Here is a 19,487-nt window from a genome sequence, read left to right on the forward strand (position 1 = left end):
AACCTTAATGGAAGTGTTTGGATGTTTTTTTAAGCGCTTTATAGGCATGTCTGTGGGCGAGCAACTTTCACTTGAGTTCCTAAAACATATTATTTTCACCTGTTTTCTGCTTTGTTGCCAACTACTGTATTTTTCGGTCTATAAGGCGCACTTAAAATCCTTTAATGTACGGAATAATTCTGGTTGTGGATACCGACCTCGAAGCAATTTTATTTGGTACATGGTGTAATGTGTGACCAGTAGATGGCAGTCACACATAAGATGTACGTGTAGACTGCAATATACCAAATAATATACCAAAACTTTAAATGTTTATTACAACAAAAAAAAAAAGTGATTTCTAATGTGAATGCAATCTGACTCACATGTAGACACGACGCAATGTTTACAGGAGTAAAAATGTCTTCAGCTCTCGTCGGTTTCAATATTGGCACGTGTGCCAACTCGATGGAATAATTCTGGTTGTGGATACCGACCTCGAAGCAATTTTATTTGGTACATGGTGTAATGTGTGACCCGTAGATGGCAGTCACACATAAGAGAGACGTGTAGACTGCAATATGACGCCAGTAAACGACACCAAAAGTTTAAATGTTTATTACAAACAAACAAAAAAGTGATTTCTAATGTGAATGCAATCTGACTCACATGTAGAAGGAGGAAAAAGACAAGTATTTTGGCTCTGGCAGTTTCACGGGATATTTTGCTTCCGTGTCTGTGGGCGAGCAACTTTCACTTGAGTTCCTAAAACATATTATTTTCACCTGTTTTCTGCTTTGTTGCCAACTACTGTATTTTTCGGTCTATAAGGCGCACTTAAAATCCTTTAATGTACGGAATAATTCTGGTTGTGGATACCGACCTCGAAGCAATTTTATTTGGTACATGGTGTAATGTGTGACCAGTAGATGGCAGTCACACATAAGATGTACGTGTAGACTGCTATATACCAAATAATATACCAAAACTTTAAATGTTTATTACAACAACAAAAAAAAGTGATTTCTAATGTGAATGCAATCTGACTCACATGTAGACACGACGCAATGTTTACAGGAGTAAAAATGTCTTCAGCTCTCGTCGGTTTCAATATTGGCACGTGTGCCAACTCGATGGAATAATTCTGGTTGTGGATACCGACCTCGAAGCAATTTTATTTGGTACATGCCCCCCCCCCCCCCCCCCCCCCCCCCCCCCCCCCCCCACCCCCCAATATGACGCCAGTAAACGACACCAAAAGTTTAAATGTTTATTACAAACAAACAAAAAAGTGATTTCTAATGTGAATGCAATCTGACTCACATGTAGAAGGAGGAAAAAGACAAGTATTTTGGCTCTGGCAGTTTCACGGGACATTTTGCTTCCGTGTCTGTGGGCGAGCAACTTTCACTTGAGTTCCTAAAACATATTATTTTCACCTGTTTTCCGCTTTGTTGCCAACTACCGTATTTTTCGGTCTATAAGGCGCACTTAAAATCCTTTAATGTACGGAATGTTTCTGGTTGTGGATACCGACCTCAAAGCAATTTTATTTGGTACATGGTGTAATGTGTGACCCGTAGATGGCAGTCACACATAAGAGAGACGTGTAGACTGCAATATGACGCCAGTAAACAACACCAAAAGTTTGAATGTTCACACTGAGGGTGAGCGTATAAACAACTTTAACACTGTTACAAATATGCGCCACACTGTGAACCCACACCAAACAAGAATGACAAACACATTTCGGGAGAACATCCGCACCATAACACAACATAAACACAACAGAACAAATACCCAGAACCTCTTGCAGCACTAACTCTTCCGGGACACTACAATATACACCCCCCGCTACCCCCTACTCCCCCACCTCAACCCCGCCCACCTCAACCTCCTCATGCTCTCTCAGGGAGAGCATGTCCCAAATTCCAAGCTGCTGTTTTGAGGCATGTTAAAAAAAAATAATGCACTTTGTGACTTCAATAATAAATATGGCAGTGCCATGTTGGCATTTTTTTCCATAACTTGAGTTGATTTATTTTGGAAAACCTTGTTACATTGTTTAATGCAGGGGTGTCCAAAGTGCGGCCTGCAGCTAATTGTTTACCGGCCCGCCACTCATTCTGCAAAAATTACAAAATTGATAATATTGCAAAAATTAAAAAAAACATTTAAAAAAAGTGGAATGAGGTAAAATCTAACAAGAAAAAGTTGCAATGTTGACACAAAGCTGCCATGCAGGCTGTTTTTTTCTTTTGTCTTTGTTTATTTTTTATTTTTTTTGCCATTGCTAAAAAAAAAAAACACTAAAAATCTATGTTATAATGAATTATATTATTATATATTATATTATATATATATTATATTATTAAAAAATATCACTTTAAAATGTTTTATGTGGAAAAAATATTTCATATGTTGTGTGGTTGCTATATAAAAACATCAAAGTTATATTTGACAAAAGAGCATAAAACAAACAAAATAATAGTTCAAACGTAAAATCGACAGATATATCTGAAGTTGATCTCGTAATTTAAGTGTTAAAAGTAAAAAAAAAAACTAATAAAAATGTATCACTTTATGAGTGGGGGACCTTTTGGATCCCAAAAATATTTAGTAGGATTTCATTTAACTTTTCACTGTGATTACTCAAAAATATTAAATTAAATTTCAGTTTTACTATAAAAAACAAAGTTGTCTTTGACAGAAACCTTTTTTTTTTTTTTTTTTTACTTTATATCAACCTCAAGTTGATATAGAGATTTACTGTAAGCGTTAAATAAAAAATAATAATAATAATTTGACTTATTTTTAACAGTTTAATGACTGAGACCCTTTATAGTCCCCGGGAGCCCTAAAGGTTAAAAAAAAAAAAAAAAATCCATATATTTTGTTAAGGTTTGAAAAGTAAAAATATCAAAATGGCTTAAATTTGTCCGTGTACGGCCCTCAGTGGAAAAAGTTTGGACACCCCTGGTTTAATGCATCCAGCGGGGCATCCCAACAAAAGTAGGCGTAATAATGTGTTCATTCCACGACTGTATATATCGGTATCGCTTGATATCGGAATCAGTAATTAAGAGTTGGACAATATCGGAATATCGGCAAAAAAGCCATTATCGGACATCTCTAATTATTATTATTATTACTGTGTTTTGACGCAATTGAGGCCAAATGAAGTGCAAAGGAAAAGAGCACCTCGGCAATGGGGAGTCGCGCTACATCCATGCATTCATCCGTTCAATACATACAGCAGTGGCAATGAAACAGGAGTTCAGAACATTCCATACTTTTTTTATTTAATTTTTTTTATTTTTATTTTTATTTTTTTTTTATTTTTTTTAATTTTTTTTATTTTTTATTTTTTTATTTTTTAACATTCTATACTTAAAAAACTAACAGTTTATTGAGTATTATATTTATTTACTGTTGAAGGAAATGTGCAGATTTCCCTCCCCGCTTGAAAATACTGCAGTTGTACATTTTCTAGCGCTCAGTGTTGATCTTTGTGTACCGTGTCCCTCTCCGCTCTAATGCGTACACATTTTGGCAGAACGACCATATGCCAAAAAAGCCAATATCGAGCATTTAGTTGTCCGACAAGAGGAAGCTAAGTGGTAGTCAGTCGCTGGGGGGGGGGGGGGGGGGGACAGATGCAGGAGATCACAGTGTTGGTGGTCTTCATGCACCAGCGAGCACTTTCCATCCCAGCGTCGCTTCATCTTGTTCCTTTTCTGCGTGCATGCTATTGAATAACATTCCATTCCACACAGCGAGCCTGCAGTGGTAAGTACTGGCCGTCTTTTGGCACAACACACCGCTTTCCTGCAGGTACGAGTCCAGTAATAAATGTCATCGATAATTGTTTTTTATTTATTTATTGTTTTAACATCCGTGTTGCTGAGTCTGACTCTACTGTAAATTTAACCTAAATAGGGAGAAAAATACAAAACTTGAACGGGAAAAGCGAGCAAAAGACAAACACCCTCACTTCCTCACCTCAGTCTTTGTTTTGTTTTATTCTTTTTATTGATTTATTTGTTCAAGTGTATATCTTTTCACGTGCATGTACACACCCCGTTTCCATATGAGTTGGGAAATTGTGTTAGATGTAATTATAAACGGAATACAATGATTTGCAAATCATTTTCAACCCATATTCAGTTGAATATGCTACAAAGACAACATATTTGATGTTGAAATTGATAAACCTTTTTTTTTTTTTCCAAATAATCATTAACTTTAGAATTTGATGGCAGCAACACGTGACAAAGAAGTTGGGAAAGGTGGCAATAAACACTGATAAAGTTGAGGAATGCTCATCAAACACTTATTTGGAACATCCCACAGGTGTGCAGGCTAATTGGGAACAGGTGGGTGCCATGATTGGGTATAAAAACAGCTTCCCAAAAAATGCTCAGTCTTTCACAAGAAAGGATGGGGCAAGGTACACCACTTTGTCCACAACTGCGTGAGCAAATAGTCAAACAGTTTAAGAACAACGTTTCTCAAAGTGCAATTGCAAGGAATTTAGGGATTTCACCATCTACGCTCCATAATATCATCAAAAGGTTCAGAGAATCTGGAGAAATGACTCCACGTAAGCAGCATGGCCGGAAACCAACATTGAATGAGCGTGACCTTCCATCCCTCAGACGGCACTGTATCAAAAACCGACATCAATCTGTAAAGGATATCACCACATGGGCTCAGGAACACTTCAGAAAACCACTGTCAGTAACTACAGTTGGTCGCTACATCTGTAAGTGCAAGTTAAAGCTCTCCTATGCAAAGCCAAAGCCATTTATCAACAACACCCAGAAACGCTGCCGGCTTCTCTGGGCCCGAGATCATCTAATATGGACTCATGCAAAGTGGAAAAGTGTTCTGTGGTCTGACGAGTCCACATTTCAAATTGTTTTTGGAAATATTGGACATCGTGTCATCCGGACAAAGGGGAAGCGAACCATCCAGACTGTTATGGACGCAAAGTTCAAAAGGCAGCATGTGTGATGGTATGGGGGTGTATTAGTGCCCAAGGCATGGGTAACTTACACATCTGTGAAGGTACCATTAATGCTGAAAGGTACAGACAGGTTTTGGAGCAACATATGCTGCCATCTAAGCGCCGTCTTTTTCATGGACGCCCCTGCTTATTTCAGCAAGACAATGCCAAGCCACATTCAGCACGTGTTACAAGAGCATGGCTTCGTAAAAAAAAGAGTGCGGGTACTTTCCTGGCCCGCCTGCAGTCCAGACCTGTCTCCCATTGAAAATGTGTGGCGCATTATGAAGCGTAAAATACGACAGCGGAGACCCCGGACTGTTGAACGACTGAAGCTCTACATAAAACAAGAATGGGAAAGAATTCCACTTTCAAAGTTTCAACAATTAGTTTCCTCAGTTCCCAATCGTTTACTGAGTGTTGTTAAAAGGAAAGGCCATGTAACACAGTGGTGAACATGCCCTTTCCCAACTACTTTGGCACGTGTTGCAGCCATGAAATTCTAAGTTAATTATTATTTGCAAAAAAAAAATAAAGTTTATGAGTTTGAACATCAAATATGTTGTCTTTGTAGTGCATTCAACTGAATATGGGTTGAAAAGGATTTGCAAATCATTGTATTCCGTTTATATTTACATCTAACACAATTTCCCAACTCATATGGAAACGGGGTTTGTAGATGATGAGACCTTATTGTCAGTATGCAACCCATGCAGTATAGACCAGTTTTGAAATATACTTGTTTCAAAATGTTTTAAATAATAACAAAAAAGTCCAAAGAAAAAGAAGCATGAAAAACATTCTGAATTTATTGATAATCCTATTTATCTCACCATGACTTTAGAAGTCTTATAATAAAGACAACACATGATGTAAGTGTCTATATTAGCCTACTATCAAAATGACTTTAAAAGTCTTATATAAGTGTTACAATGAAGACAACACATTATGTAAGTGTCTATATTAGCCTACTATCAAAATGACTTTAAAAGTCTTAGATAAGTGTAATCATGAAGGCAACACATGATGTAAGTGTCTATATTAGCCTACTATCAAAATGACTTTAAAAGTCTTATATAAGTGTTATAATGAAGGCAACACATGATGTAAGTGTCTATATTAGCTATATTAGCCTACTATCAAAATACTTTAAAAGTCTTATATAAGTGTTATAATGAAGGCAACACATGATGTAAGTGTCTATATTAGCCTACTATCAAAATGACTTTAAAAGTCTTAGATAAGTGTAATCATGAAGGCAACACATGATGTGTCTATATTAGCCTACTATCAAAATGTCTTTAAAAGTCTTATATAAGTGTTATAATGAAGACAACACATGATGTAAGTGTCTATATTAGCTAATTAGCCTACTATCAAAATGACTTTCAAAGCCTTATATAAGTGTTATAATGAAGACAACACACGATGTAAGTGTCGATATTAGCCTACTATGAAAATGACTTTAAAAGTCTTATATAAGTGTTATAATGAAGGCAACACATGATGTAAGTGTCTATATTAGCTATATTAGCCTACTATCACAACTACTTTAAAAGTCTTGGATAAGTGTAATCATGAAGGCAACACATGATGTGTCTATATTAGCCTACTATCAAAATGTCTTTAAAAGTCTTATATAAGTGTTATAATGAAGACAACACATGATGTAAGTGTCTACATTAGCTAATTAGCCTACTATCAAAATGACTTTCAAAGCCTTATATAAGTGTTATAATGAAGACAACACATGATGTAAGTGTCTATATTAACTATATTAGCCTACTATCAAAATGACTTTAAAAGTCTTATATAAGTGTTATAATGAAGACAACACATGATGTAAGTGTCTATATTAGCTATATTAGACTACTATCAAAATGACTTTAAAAGTCTTATATAAGTGTTATAATGAAGGCAACACATGATGTAAGTGTCTATATTAGCCTACTATCAAAATTACTTTAAAAGTCTTAGATAAGTGTAATCATGAAGGCAACACATGATGTAAGTGTCTATATTAGCCTACTATCAAAATGTCTTTAAAAGTCTTATATAAGTGTTATAATGAAGACAACACATGATGTAAGTGTCTATATTAGCTATATTAGCCTACTATCAAAATGACTTTAAAAGTCTTATAGAAGTGTTCTAATGAAGACAACACATGATGTAAGTGTCTATATTAGCTATATTAGCCTACTATCAAAATGACTTTCAAAGTCTTATATAAGTGTTATAATGAAGACAAAACAGGATGTAAGTGTCTATATTAGCCTACTATCAAAATGACTTTAAAAGTCTTAGATAAGTGTAATCATGAAGGCAACACGTGATGTAAGTGTCTATATTAGACTACTATCAAAATGACTTTAAAAGTCTTATATAAGTGTTATAATGAAGGCAACACATGATGTAAGTGTCTATATTAGCTATATTAGCCTACTATCAAAACGACTTTAAAAGTCTTATATAATTGTTATAATGAAGGCAACACATGATGTAAGTGTCTATATTAGCCTACTATCAAAATTACTTTAAAAGTCTTAGATAAGTGTAATCATGAAGGCAACACATGATGTGTCTATATTAGCCTACTATCAAAATGTCTTTAAAAGTCTTATATACGTGTTATAATGAAGACAGCACATGATGTAAGTGTCTATATTAGCCTACTATCAAAATGACTTTAAAAGTCTTATATAAGTGTTATAATGAAGACAACACATGATGTAAGTGTCTATATTAGCCTACTATCAAAATTACTTTAAAAGTCTTAGATAAGTGTAATCATGAAGGCAACACATGATATAAGTGTCTATATTAGCCTACTATCAAAATGTCTTTAAAAGTCTTATATAAGTGTTATAATGAAGACAACACATGATGTAAGTGTCTATATTAGCCTACTATCAAAATTACTTTAAAAGTCTTAGATAAGTGTAATCATGAAGGCAACACATGATGTAAGTGTCTATATTAGCCTACTATCAAAATGTCTTTAAAAGTCTTATATAAGTGTTATAATGAAGACAACACATGATGTAAGTGTCTATATTAGCTATATTAGCCTACTATCAAAACGACTTTAAAAGTCGTATATAAGTGTTATAATGAATGATGTAAGTGTCTATATTAGCCTACTATCAAAATGTCTTTAAAAGTCTTATATAAGTGTTATAATGAAGACAACACATGATGTAAGTGTCTATATTAGCTATATTAGCCTACTATCAAAATGACTTTCAAAGTCTTATATAAGTGTTATAATGAAGACAACACATGATGTAAGTGTCTATATTAGCTATATTAGCCTACTATCAAAATGACTTTCAAAGTCTTATATAAGTGTTATAATGAAGACAACACATGATGTAAGTGTCTATATTAGCCTACTATCAAAATTACTTTAAAAGTCTTATATAAGTGTTCTATAGAAGACAACACATGATGTGTCTATATTAGCTATATTAGCCTACTATCAAAATGACTTTCAAAGTCTTATATAAGTGTTATAATGAAGACAACACATGATGTAAGTGTCTGTATTAGCCTACTATCAAAATGACTATACAAGTCTTATATAAGTGTTCTATAGAAGACAACACATGATGTAAGTGTCTATATTAGCTATATTAGCCTACTATCAAAATTACTTTAAAAGTCTTAGTGTTATAATGAAGACAACACATGACGTAAGTGTCTATATTAGCTATATTAGCCTACTATCAAAACTACTTTAAAAGTCTTATATAAGTGTTATAATGAAGGCAACACATGATGTAAGTGTCTATATTAGCCTACTATCAAAATTACTTTAAAAGTCTTAGATAAGTGTAATCATGAAGGCAACACATGATGTAAGTGTCTACATTAGCCAATATCAAAATGTCTTTAAAAGTCTTATATAAGTGTTATAATGAAGACAACACATGATGTAAGTGTCTATATTAGCCTACTATCAAAATGACTATAAAAGTCTTATATAAGTGTTCTATAGAAGACAACACATGATGTAAGTGTCTATATTAGCTATATTAGCCTACTATCAAAATGACTTTCAAAGTCTTATATAAGTGTTATAATGAAGACAACACATGATGTAAGTGTCTATATTAGCTATATTAGCCTACTATCAAAACGACTTTAAAAGTCTTATATAAGTGTTCTAATGAAGACAACACATGATGTAAGTGTCTATATTAGCCTACTATCAAAATGACTTCAAAAGTCTACATTCATGCCTCCGGTTCTGTGTGACTAATCCATCTTTTCCCTCGTGCTCGCTTTTCAGACCATCGAATTCGACGAAGGCGCCGGCGCCGTGCTGAGGATCCAGCCTCTGCGACAGCCGCGGGACGACAACATCTACGAGTGCGTGGCGCGCAACAGCGAGGGCGAGATGTCCGTCACCGCCAAGCTGGCCGTTATCAGAGGTGAGACAATAGGGGCTTCCTTCATTCTCTCCACACGTGCGCCATGGAGATGTTTATAGATGCTAATCACTGCTGCACAGTCTACAATGTGGTTCTCCCAACTAGCTATGAACTGGACTCGCAGCTGCGAGCGCTGGCCGTCCGCCCGGCACGGCGGCCAAGGACAAAGCAAATTCAGGGGATTAGACTCCCGGGCTGGCAGACAAGCCCCGATATTGAGGAAGCGACGGAGGGAGGTTGAGGGGAGGTGAAACTAGAAGAAGTCAAGCGGTAGCAAATGAAGGAAAATGGGAGGTGAGAGGAGGAAAAGAAGGTAAGAAGAATGGAGGACTTGGCCGTGCCGAGTGATGAACAGAAGGTCGGCCATCTGCTAAACCCGGTCCATCATTTCTGCACACAGCCCCAGTCTAAAAAACATTACTGCGTGAACCGCACCTGGGGGGTGGGGGGGGGGGCGGTGGTCCGGGGGCCTTGCGTGCTGGCCTGGCCTTCTTTCTGCACACTGCAAAAAGTCAGTGTTCAAAAACAAGAAAAACAAAAATGAGGGGTATTTTATTTGAACTAAGCACAATTGTATTTATTTATTTATTTATATGTATATTTATATTTATATTTATTTATTTATGTATACTATTTATACTATTTATTTATATTTATATTTATATGTATTTATTTATTTATGTATACTATTTATACTATTTATTTATATTTTTTTGTATTTATTTATGTATTTATGTATACTATTTATACTATTTATTTATGAATGTATGTGTACTATTTATACTATTTGTTTATTTATTTATATTTATTTATTTATTTATTTATTTATGTATACTATTTACTCTTTGTACTATTTATTTATTTATATACTTATGTATACTATTTATACTATTTATTTATATTTATTTATTTATTTATGTATACTATTTATTTATTTATTTATGTATACTATTTATACTATTTATTTATTTATATATTTATGTATATTATTTATACTATTTATTTATATTTATATTTATGTATTTATTTATGTATACTATTTATTTATATATGTATACTATTTATACTATGTATTTATTTATATGTATATTTAATTATGTATACTATTTATTTATTTATATTTATTTATTTATTTATGTATACTATTTACTATTTGTACCATTTATTTATTTATATACTTATGTATACTATTTATACTATTTATTTATATTTATATTTATTTATTTATGTATACTATTTATTTATTTATTTATGTATACTATTTATACTATTTATACTATTTATTTATTTATATATTTATGTATACTATTTATACTATTTATACTATTTATTTATATTTATTTATTTATGTATACTATTTATTTATTTATTTATTTATGTATACTATTTATTTATTTATTTATATTTATATTTAATTATGTATACTATTTATACTATTTATTTATTTATATTTATTTATTTATTTATTTATGCATACTATTTATTTATTTATTTCTTTATTTATTTATTTAAATTTGTATTTATTTGATTTGAACTACGCAACCTTATCTGCCAATAGAACAAGACAATTTGGCTTGTCAAGACTTTCCAAAACAAGTCAAATGAGCTAACTTCAACGAACCCCAAAAATACCTTAAAATAAGTATATTCTCACTAATAACAAGTGCACTTTTCTTGGTAGAAAAAAAAAAAAAGAGACCTTTTTTGCTCAATATGTTGAAAAATATTCTTAAATGAGGTAAATGCTAGTGCCATTATCTTGACATAATGATATGTGCTCGGCATTACATTTACTTATACTAAAAACTAATTTATTGTTCTTAATGGAAAGGCAACAAGGCAAGCGCTTGTTACTCTCGGGGTCTCCTAGCCGCTCAGGCAAATCATATTGTCTAAAAATGCATTTTTCCATGGATAACATGACATCATCGCACCAAGTGCGTGCTCTTTCAGTCAATTAGTGCGCATATATACAGCCCCGCCCCCGGCTCGAACATTTTTTTAATTGTAATTTTGAAGAATTCATCTGAATGTGCATGAACTATTTCTGTTCCAAATTGTTAGAAATGTTAAATGTTGAAATATGAACTGTCAGTTTACTGTACTGTGCCAACTGTACTACTATATGAGTACCTATTTTATATTGTTTCATTGGAAATAAAACAGCAAAGTCCATTTGGCTGTCATCTGTTTTAATTATGAGACACAATTGTGTCAAAGTCATGATTTTTTTTTATTTCATGCTTGAAATAAGAAATGATGGCTTTAAAAAAGTAGTTGTATACTTGTGGGTGTTGATGACACAGCTTTGCAACACTTGATATTCTAGTTTCAAGCATGTTTTACTCAATATAGGTCATCACATCTCAGCAACAAGCTGTAATATCTTACTGAGATCATTTAGGAGCAAAACACTTAAAACAAGTAAAACACTCTAACATCAAATCTGCTTAGTGAGAAGAATGATCTTATCAGACAGAAAATAAGCAAATATCAGCCTTATTTGACATATTTCATCTTACTTACATTTCACTTTTTGCAGTGTGTTTGTGCAAACTTTTATCCGAATGAATTCTTCCCATCCTGGCTTCTGTGATCTGATTCCTCCTAATCAGCGGCTTCGGTGCAGCGACTCGAAGGGAGGATTGTCCACAATATTTTACTTCAACTTTAGTTGCCAACGCAGTGGCTGAGGGTGAACTTGGGGGGGAAAACAATGGACACATTTAATCGGATTATAAGCCCAACCGGAATAAAATGCTTCACGTAAACACGCCATTGGGAGTGTTCTGTCCCGATCACAGACCTGTCTGTGACTTATTTGGACTTTTTTGCTGTTTTCCCGTGCGTAGTGTTTTAGTTCTTGTCTCGAGCTCCTATTTTGGTGGCTTTTCCTCTTTTTGTTGGTATTTTCATGTTGCAGTTTCATGGTCTTCCTTTGAGCGCTGTTCAACGCACTGGCTTTGTTTTAGCAATCGAGAATATGGAAGTTGTTGCTATCTTTTTTTGTGTGGACATTGTACGGATGTACTTTGCTGCTCCACACGCTGTAAGTTTTTGCTGTCGTCCAGCATTCTGTTTTTGTTTGCTTTGTAGCCAGTTCAGATTGAGTTTCGTTCTGCATAGCCATCCCTAAGCTTCAATGCCTTTTCTTAGGGGCATTCGCCTTTTTGTTTATTTTTGTCTGCTGCTCCACACGCTGTAAGTTTTTGCTGTCGTCCAGCATTCTGTTCTTGTTTGCTTTGTAGCCAGTTCAGAATTAGTTTCATTCTGCATAGTCATCCCTAAGCTTCAATGACTTTTCTTAGGGGCATTCACCTTTTCGTTTATTTTTGTCTGCTGCTCCACAGGCTGTAAGTTTTTGCTGTCGTCCAGCATTCTGTTTTTGTTTGCTTTGTAGCCAGTTCAGATTGAGTTTCGTTCTGCATAGCCATCCCTAAGCTTCAATGCCTTTTCTTAGGGGCATTCACCTTTTTGTTTCTTTTAGTCTGCTGCTCCACACGCTGTAAGTTTTTGCTGTCGTCCAGCATTCTGTTCTTGTTTGCTTTGTAGCCAGTTCAGAATTAGTTTCATTCTGCATAGTCATCCCTAAGCTTCAATGAATTTTCTTAGGGGCATTGACCTTTTTGTTTATTTTTGTCTGCTGCTCCACACGCTGTAAGTTTTTGCTGTCGTCCAGCATTCTGTTCTTGTTTGCTTTGTAGCCAGTTCAGAATTTGTTTCATTCTGCATAGTCATCCCTAAGCTTCAATGACTTTTCTTAGGGGCATTGACCTTTTTGTTTATTTTTGTCTGCTGCTCCACACGCTGTAAGTTTTTGCTGTCGTCCAGCATTCTGTTTTTGTTTGCTTTGTAGCCAGTTCAGATTGAGTTTCGTTCTGCATAGCCATCCCTAAGCTTCAATGCCTTTTCTGAGGGGCATTCACCTTTTTGTTTATTTTTGTCTGCTGCTCCACACGCTGTAAGTTTTTGCTTCCGTCCAGCATTCTGTTTTTGTTTGCTTTGTAGCCAGTTTAGATTTAGTTCCGTTCTGCATAGCCATCCCTAAGCTTCAATGCCTTTTCTTGGGACATTCACCTTTTTGTTTATTTTTGTCTGCTAATCCACACACTGTAAGTTTTTGCTGTTGTCCAGCATTCTGTTTGTGTTTGCTTTGTAGCCAGTTTAGATTTAGTTTCATTCTGCATAGCCATCCCGAAGCTTCAATTACTTTTCTTAGGGGCATTGACTTTTTTGTTTATTTTTGTCTGCTGCTCCACACGCTGTAAGTTTTTGCTGTCGTCCAGCATTCTGTTTTTGTTTGCTTTGTAGCCAGTTTAGATTGAGTTTCGTTCTGCATAGCCATCCCTAAGCTTCAATGCCTTTTCTTAGGGGCATTCACCTTTTTGTTTATTTGTGTCTGCTGCTCCACACGCTGTAAGTTTTTGCTGCCGTCCAGCATTCTGTTTTTGTTTGCTTTGTAGCCAGTTCAGATTGAGTTTCGTTCTGCATAGCCTTCCCTAAGCTTCAATGCCTTTTCTTAGGGGCACTCACCTTTTTGTTTATTTTTGTCTGCTGCTCCACACGCTTTAAGTTTGTCTGCTGCTCCACACGCTGTAAGTTTTTGCTGTCGTCCAGCATTCTGTTTTTATTTGCTTTGTAGCCAGTTCACGTTTAGTTTCGTTCTGCATAGCCTTCCCTAAGCTTCAACGCCTTTTCTTAGGGGCACTCACCTTTTTGTTTATTTTTGGTTTAAGCATTGGATACCTTTTGACCTACATAATCTCCCACGACTGTATCTCACAGTGGGTGAAACACACCGCTCCAGATGATATCATGCCATCCAAGAATGGCGTTAAGTGCACTGTGACTGACACAAACACAATCAAAGAGGAGAAAAATGTTTCACGTCGCAAATACGCTTTCCATTAGTGAGCAGAGACTTTGATGAAGAAGTGGTGGTGATGGTCTCCATGCTTGACCCACACTAATGTGTGCTGCTTGTGGCGGCCTACAGGATGTGGCCCACCACTCTGTGCGTGCTAATGGACGACGCTTTATGGTCACTTTTCTTTTTTACCTTCTTTCACTTGCCACTGAGCAGTTCTAATTTCCTCTCTTCGTGTTTTATTATTTTATTTTTCCATTTTCACGCTCATCTATCCTGCTTGACCTCTCTCTACGGGTATATCTGCGATATATATACAAATCACACCCGCATCACAGACGTGCTGACAACACTCCACGACAATGGTGTAATTTGCATACTTTGATATGATGATATGATTTTCTTTAAAAAAATTACATTTAAAACTAATCTGTTTTTATTCATTAGCATTAACATATATTGTTCACATACTTTTAATGACTTTTTTTTTTTTTAACAACAAATGTAGCATCTTCTTCTGGTGTTATTATAGAATGTACTCGTGTTTAGAGACTACTTCTGTCCCTCCATGTCGCTGACTAAAGAGACTGAAGCTAGCATGACTTTTTTTTCTTAAAAGCCGCCACTGTCCTCTTAATATTTGCACATTTTGTAGATGGCTGTCCACGGGTATAGCTGCGATTTACTGTATATAACAATCACACCCACATCACAGACATGCTGACAAGGGCGTAATTTGCATAATTTGCTATGATGATATGATTTTCGTTAAAAAAGCTCAAAAATGTATACATACATTTAAAACTAATCTGTTTTTATTCATTAGCTTTAACATATATTTTTTTGTATCAGTTTGCCATATTTTCAATTGTTGTTGCTTTTTGTACATTTTACTTTGTTGAGATTTTTTCAAGTGTTTCCTGAATTTTAATGACTTTTTGAAAATGAAAAACAAATAGCAACAAATGTAGCATCTTCTTCTGGTGTTATTATAGCATGTACTTGTGTTTAGAGACTACTTCTGTCCCTCCATGTCGCTGACTAAAGAGGCTGAAGCTAACATGACTTTTTCTTCTTAAAAGCCGCCACTGTCCTCTTAATATTTACATATTTTGTAATATTTTTTATATCTGTGATATACATAAATCACACCCACATCACAGACATGCTGACAACACTCCAGACAATGCGGTAATTTGCATAATTTGCTATGATGATATGATTTTCTTTAAAAAAGCTTAAAAATGTATACATACATTTAAAAATAATCTGTTTTTATTCATTAGCATTACCATATATTTTTTATCGTTTTGCCATAATTTCAATATTTTTTTGTTTTTTTTGTCAAGTGTTCACATACTTTTAATTACTTTTTTTTTTTTAGCAACAAATGTAGCATCTTCTTCTGGTGTTATTATAGAATGTACTCGTGTTTAGAGACTACTTCTGTCCCTCCATGTCGCTGACTAAAGAGACTGAAGCTAGCATGACTTTTTTTTCTTAAAAGCCGCCACTGTCCTCTTAATATTTGCACATTTTGTAGATGGCTGTCCACGGGTATAGCTGCGATTTACTGTATATAACAATCACACCCACATCACAGACATGCTGACAAGGGCGTAATTTGCATAATTTGCTATGATTATATGATTTTCGTTAAAAAAGCTCAAAAATGTATACATACATTTAAAACTAATCTGTTTTTATTCATTAGCTTTAACATATATTTTTTTGTATCAGTTGCCATATTTTCAATTGTTGTTGCTTTTTGTACATTTTACTTTGTTGAGATTTTTTCAAGTGTTTCCTGAATTTTAATGACTTTTTGAAAATGAAAAACAAATAGCAACAAATGTAGCATCTTCTTCTGGTGTTATTATAGAATGTACTCGTGTTTAGAGACTACTTCTGTCCCTCCATGTCGCTGACTAAAGAGGCTGAAGCTAACATGACTTTCTCTTCTTAAAAGCCGCCACTGTCCTCTTAATATTTGCATATTTTGTAATATTTTTTATATCTGTGATATACATAAATCACACCCACATCACAGACATGCTGACAACACTCCAGACAATGGAGTAATTTGCATAATTTGCTATGATGATATGATTTTCTTTAAAAATGCTTAAAATTGTATACATACATTTAAAAATAATCTGTTTTTGTTCATTAGCATTACCATATATTTTTTATCGTTTTGCCTTAATTTCAATATTTTTTTTGTTTTTTTTGTCAAGTGTTCATATACTTTTAATGACTTTTTTTATGCAACAAATGTAGCATCTTCTTCTGGTGTTATTATAGAATGTACTCGTGTTTAGAGACTACTTCTGTCCCTTCATGTCGCTGACTAAAGAGGCTGAACCTAGCATGACTTTTTTTTCTTAAAAGCCACCACTGTCCTCTTAATATTTGCACATTCTGTAGATGGCTGTCCACGGGTATATCTGCGATATACTGTATATAACAATCACACCCACATCACAGACATGCTGACAAGCGCGTAATTTGCATAATTTGCTATGATGATATGATTTTCGTTAAAAAAGCTCAAAAATGTATACATACATTTAAAACGAATCTGTTTTTATTCATTATTTTAATGACTTTTTGAAAATGAAAAACAAATAGCAACAAATGTAGCATCTTCTTCTGCTGTTATTGTAGAATGTACTCGTGTTTAGAGACTACTTCTGACCCTCCATGTCGCTGACTAAAGAGGCTGAAGCTAACATGACTTTTTCTTCTTAAAGGCAGCCACTGTCCTCTTAATATTTGCATATTTTGTAATATTTTTTATATCTGTGATATACATAAATCACACCCACATCACAGACATGCTGACAACACTCCAGACAATGGAGTAATTTGCATAATTTGCTATGATGATATGATTTTCTTTAAAAATGCTTAAAATTGTATACATACATTTAAAAATAATCTGGTTTTTTTCATTAGCATTACCATATATTTTTTATCGTTTTGCCATAATTTCAATATTTTTTTTGTTTTTTTTTGTCAAGTGTTCATATACTTTTAATGACTTTTTTTTATGCAACAAATGTAGCATCTTCTTCTGGTGTTATTATAGAATGTACTCGTGTTTAGAGACTACTTCTGTCCCTTCATGTCGCTGACTAAAGAGGCTAAAGCTAGCATGACTTTTTTTCTTAAAAGCCGCCACTGTCCTCTTAATATTTGCACATTTTGTAGATGGCTGTCCAAGGGTATATCTGCGATATACTGTATATAACAACCACACCCACATCACAGACATGCTGACAAGGGTGTAATTAGCATAATTTGCTATGATGATATGATTTTCGTTAAAAAAGCTCAAAAATGTATACATACATTTAAAACGAATCTGTTTTTATTCATTATTTTAATGACTTTTTGAAAATGAAAAACAAATAGCAACAAATGTAGCATCTTCTTCTGCTGTTATTGTAGAATGTACTCGTGGTTTGGAGACTACTTCTGTCCCTCCATGTCGCTGACTAAAGAGGCTGAAGCTAACATGACTTTTTCTTCTTAAAAGCCGCCACTGTCCTCTTAATATTTGCATATTTTGTAATATTTTTTATATCTGTGATATACATAAATCACACCCACATCACAGACATGCTGACAACACTCCAGACAATGGAGTAATTTGCATAATTTGCTATGATGATATGATTTTCTTTAAAAATGCTTAAAATTGTATACATACATTTAAAAATAATCTGTTTTTTTTCCATTAGCATTACCATATATTTTTTATCGTTTTGCCATAATTTCAATATTTTTTTAGTTTTTTTTGTCAAGTGTTCACACACTTTTAATGACTTTTTTTTTATGCAACAAATGTAGCATCTTCTTCTGGTGTTATTATAGAATGTACTCGTGTTTAGAGACTACTTCTGTCCCTCCATGTCGCTGACTAAAGAGACTGAAGCTAGCATGACTTTTTCTTCTTAAAAGCCGCCACTGTCCTCTTAATATTTGCACATTTTGTAGATGGCTGTCCACGGGTATATCTGCGATATACTGTATATAACAACCACACCCACATCACAGACATGCTGACAAGGGCGTGATTAGCATAATTTGCTATGATGATATGATTTTCGTTAAAAAAGCTCAAAAATGTATACATACATTTAAAACGAATCTGTTTTTATTCATTATTTTAATGACTTTTTGAAAATGAAAAACAAATAGCAACAAATGTAGCATCTTCTTCTGGTGTTATTGTAGAATGTACTCGTGTTTAGATACTACTTCTGTCCCTCCATGTCGCTGACTAAAGAGGCTGAAGCTAACATGACTTTCTCTTCTTAAAAGCCGCCACTGTCCTCTTAATATTTGCATATTTTGTAATATTTTTTATATCTGTGATATACATAAATCACACCCACATCACAGACATGCTGACAACACTCCAGACAATGGAGTAATTTGCATAATTTGCTATGATGATATGATTTTCTTTAAAAATGCTTAAAATTGTATACATACATTTAAAAATAATCTGTTTTTTTTCATTAGCATTACCATATATTTTTTATCGTTTTGCCTTAATTTCGATATTTTTTTTGTTTTTTTTGTCAAGTGTTCACATACTTTTAATGACTTTTTTTTTTTTATGCAACAAATGTAGCATCTTTTTCTGGTGTTATTATAGAATGTACTCATGTTTGGAGACTACTTCTGTCCCTCCATGTCGCTGACTAAAGAGGCTGAAGCTAACATGACTTTTTCTTCTTAAAAGCCGCCACTGTCCTCTTAATATTTGCATATTTTGTAATATTTTTTATATCTGTGATATACATAAATCACACCCACATCACAGACATGCTGACAACACTCCAGACAATGGAGTAATTTGCATAATTTGCTATGATGATATGATTTTCTTTAAAAATGCTTAAAATTGTATACATACATTTAAAAATAATATGGTTTTTTTCATTAGCATTACCATATATTTTTTTATCGTTTTGCCATAATTTCAATATTTTTTTTGTTTTTTTTGTCAAGCGTTCACATACTTTTAATGACTTTTTTTTTATGCAACAAAGGTAGCATCTTCTTCTGGTGTTATTATAGAATGTACTCGTGTTTAGAGACTACTTCTGTCCCTCCATGTCGCTGACCGAAAGAGACTGAAGCTAACATGACTTTTTCTTCTTAAAAGCCGCCACTGTCCTCT

General features: G+C 34.1%; 1 protein-coding gene across 1 annotated transcript in view; it reads left to right on the forward strand.

The window, feature by feature from the left end:
- Positions 1-19,487, forward strand: part of LOC133630591 (receptor-type tyrosine-protein phosphatase S-like) — a 375,093-nt gene that overhangs the window by 116,398 nt on the left and 239,208 nt on the right. The window contains exon 4 of the mRNA XM_062022176.1: positions 9,282-9,423. Within this exon, the coding sequence (XP_061878160.1) occupies positions 9,282-9,423 (142 nt within the window). The remainder of the gene's footprint in view (positions 1-9,281; positions 9,424-19,487) is intronic.

This window comes from Entelurus aequoreus, linkage group LG16 (genome assembly GCF_033978785.1).
Source record: "Entelurus aequoreus isolate RoL-2023_Sb linkage group LG16, RoL_Eaeq_v1.1, whole genome shotgun sequence".
Taxonomy (NCBI): domain Eukaryota; kingdom Metazoa; phylum Chordata; class Actinopteri; order Syngnathiformes; family Syngnathidae; genus Entelurus; species Entelurus aequoreus.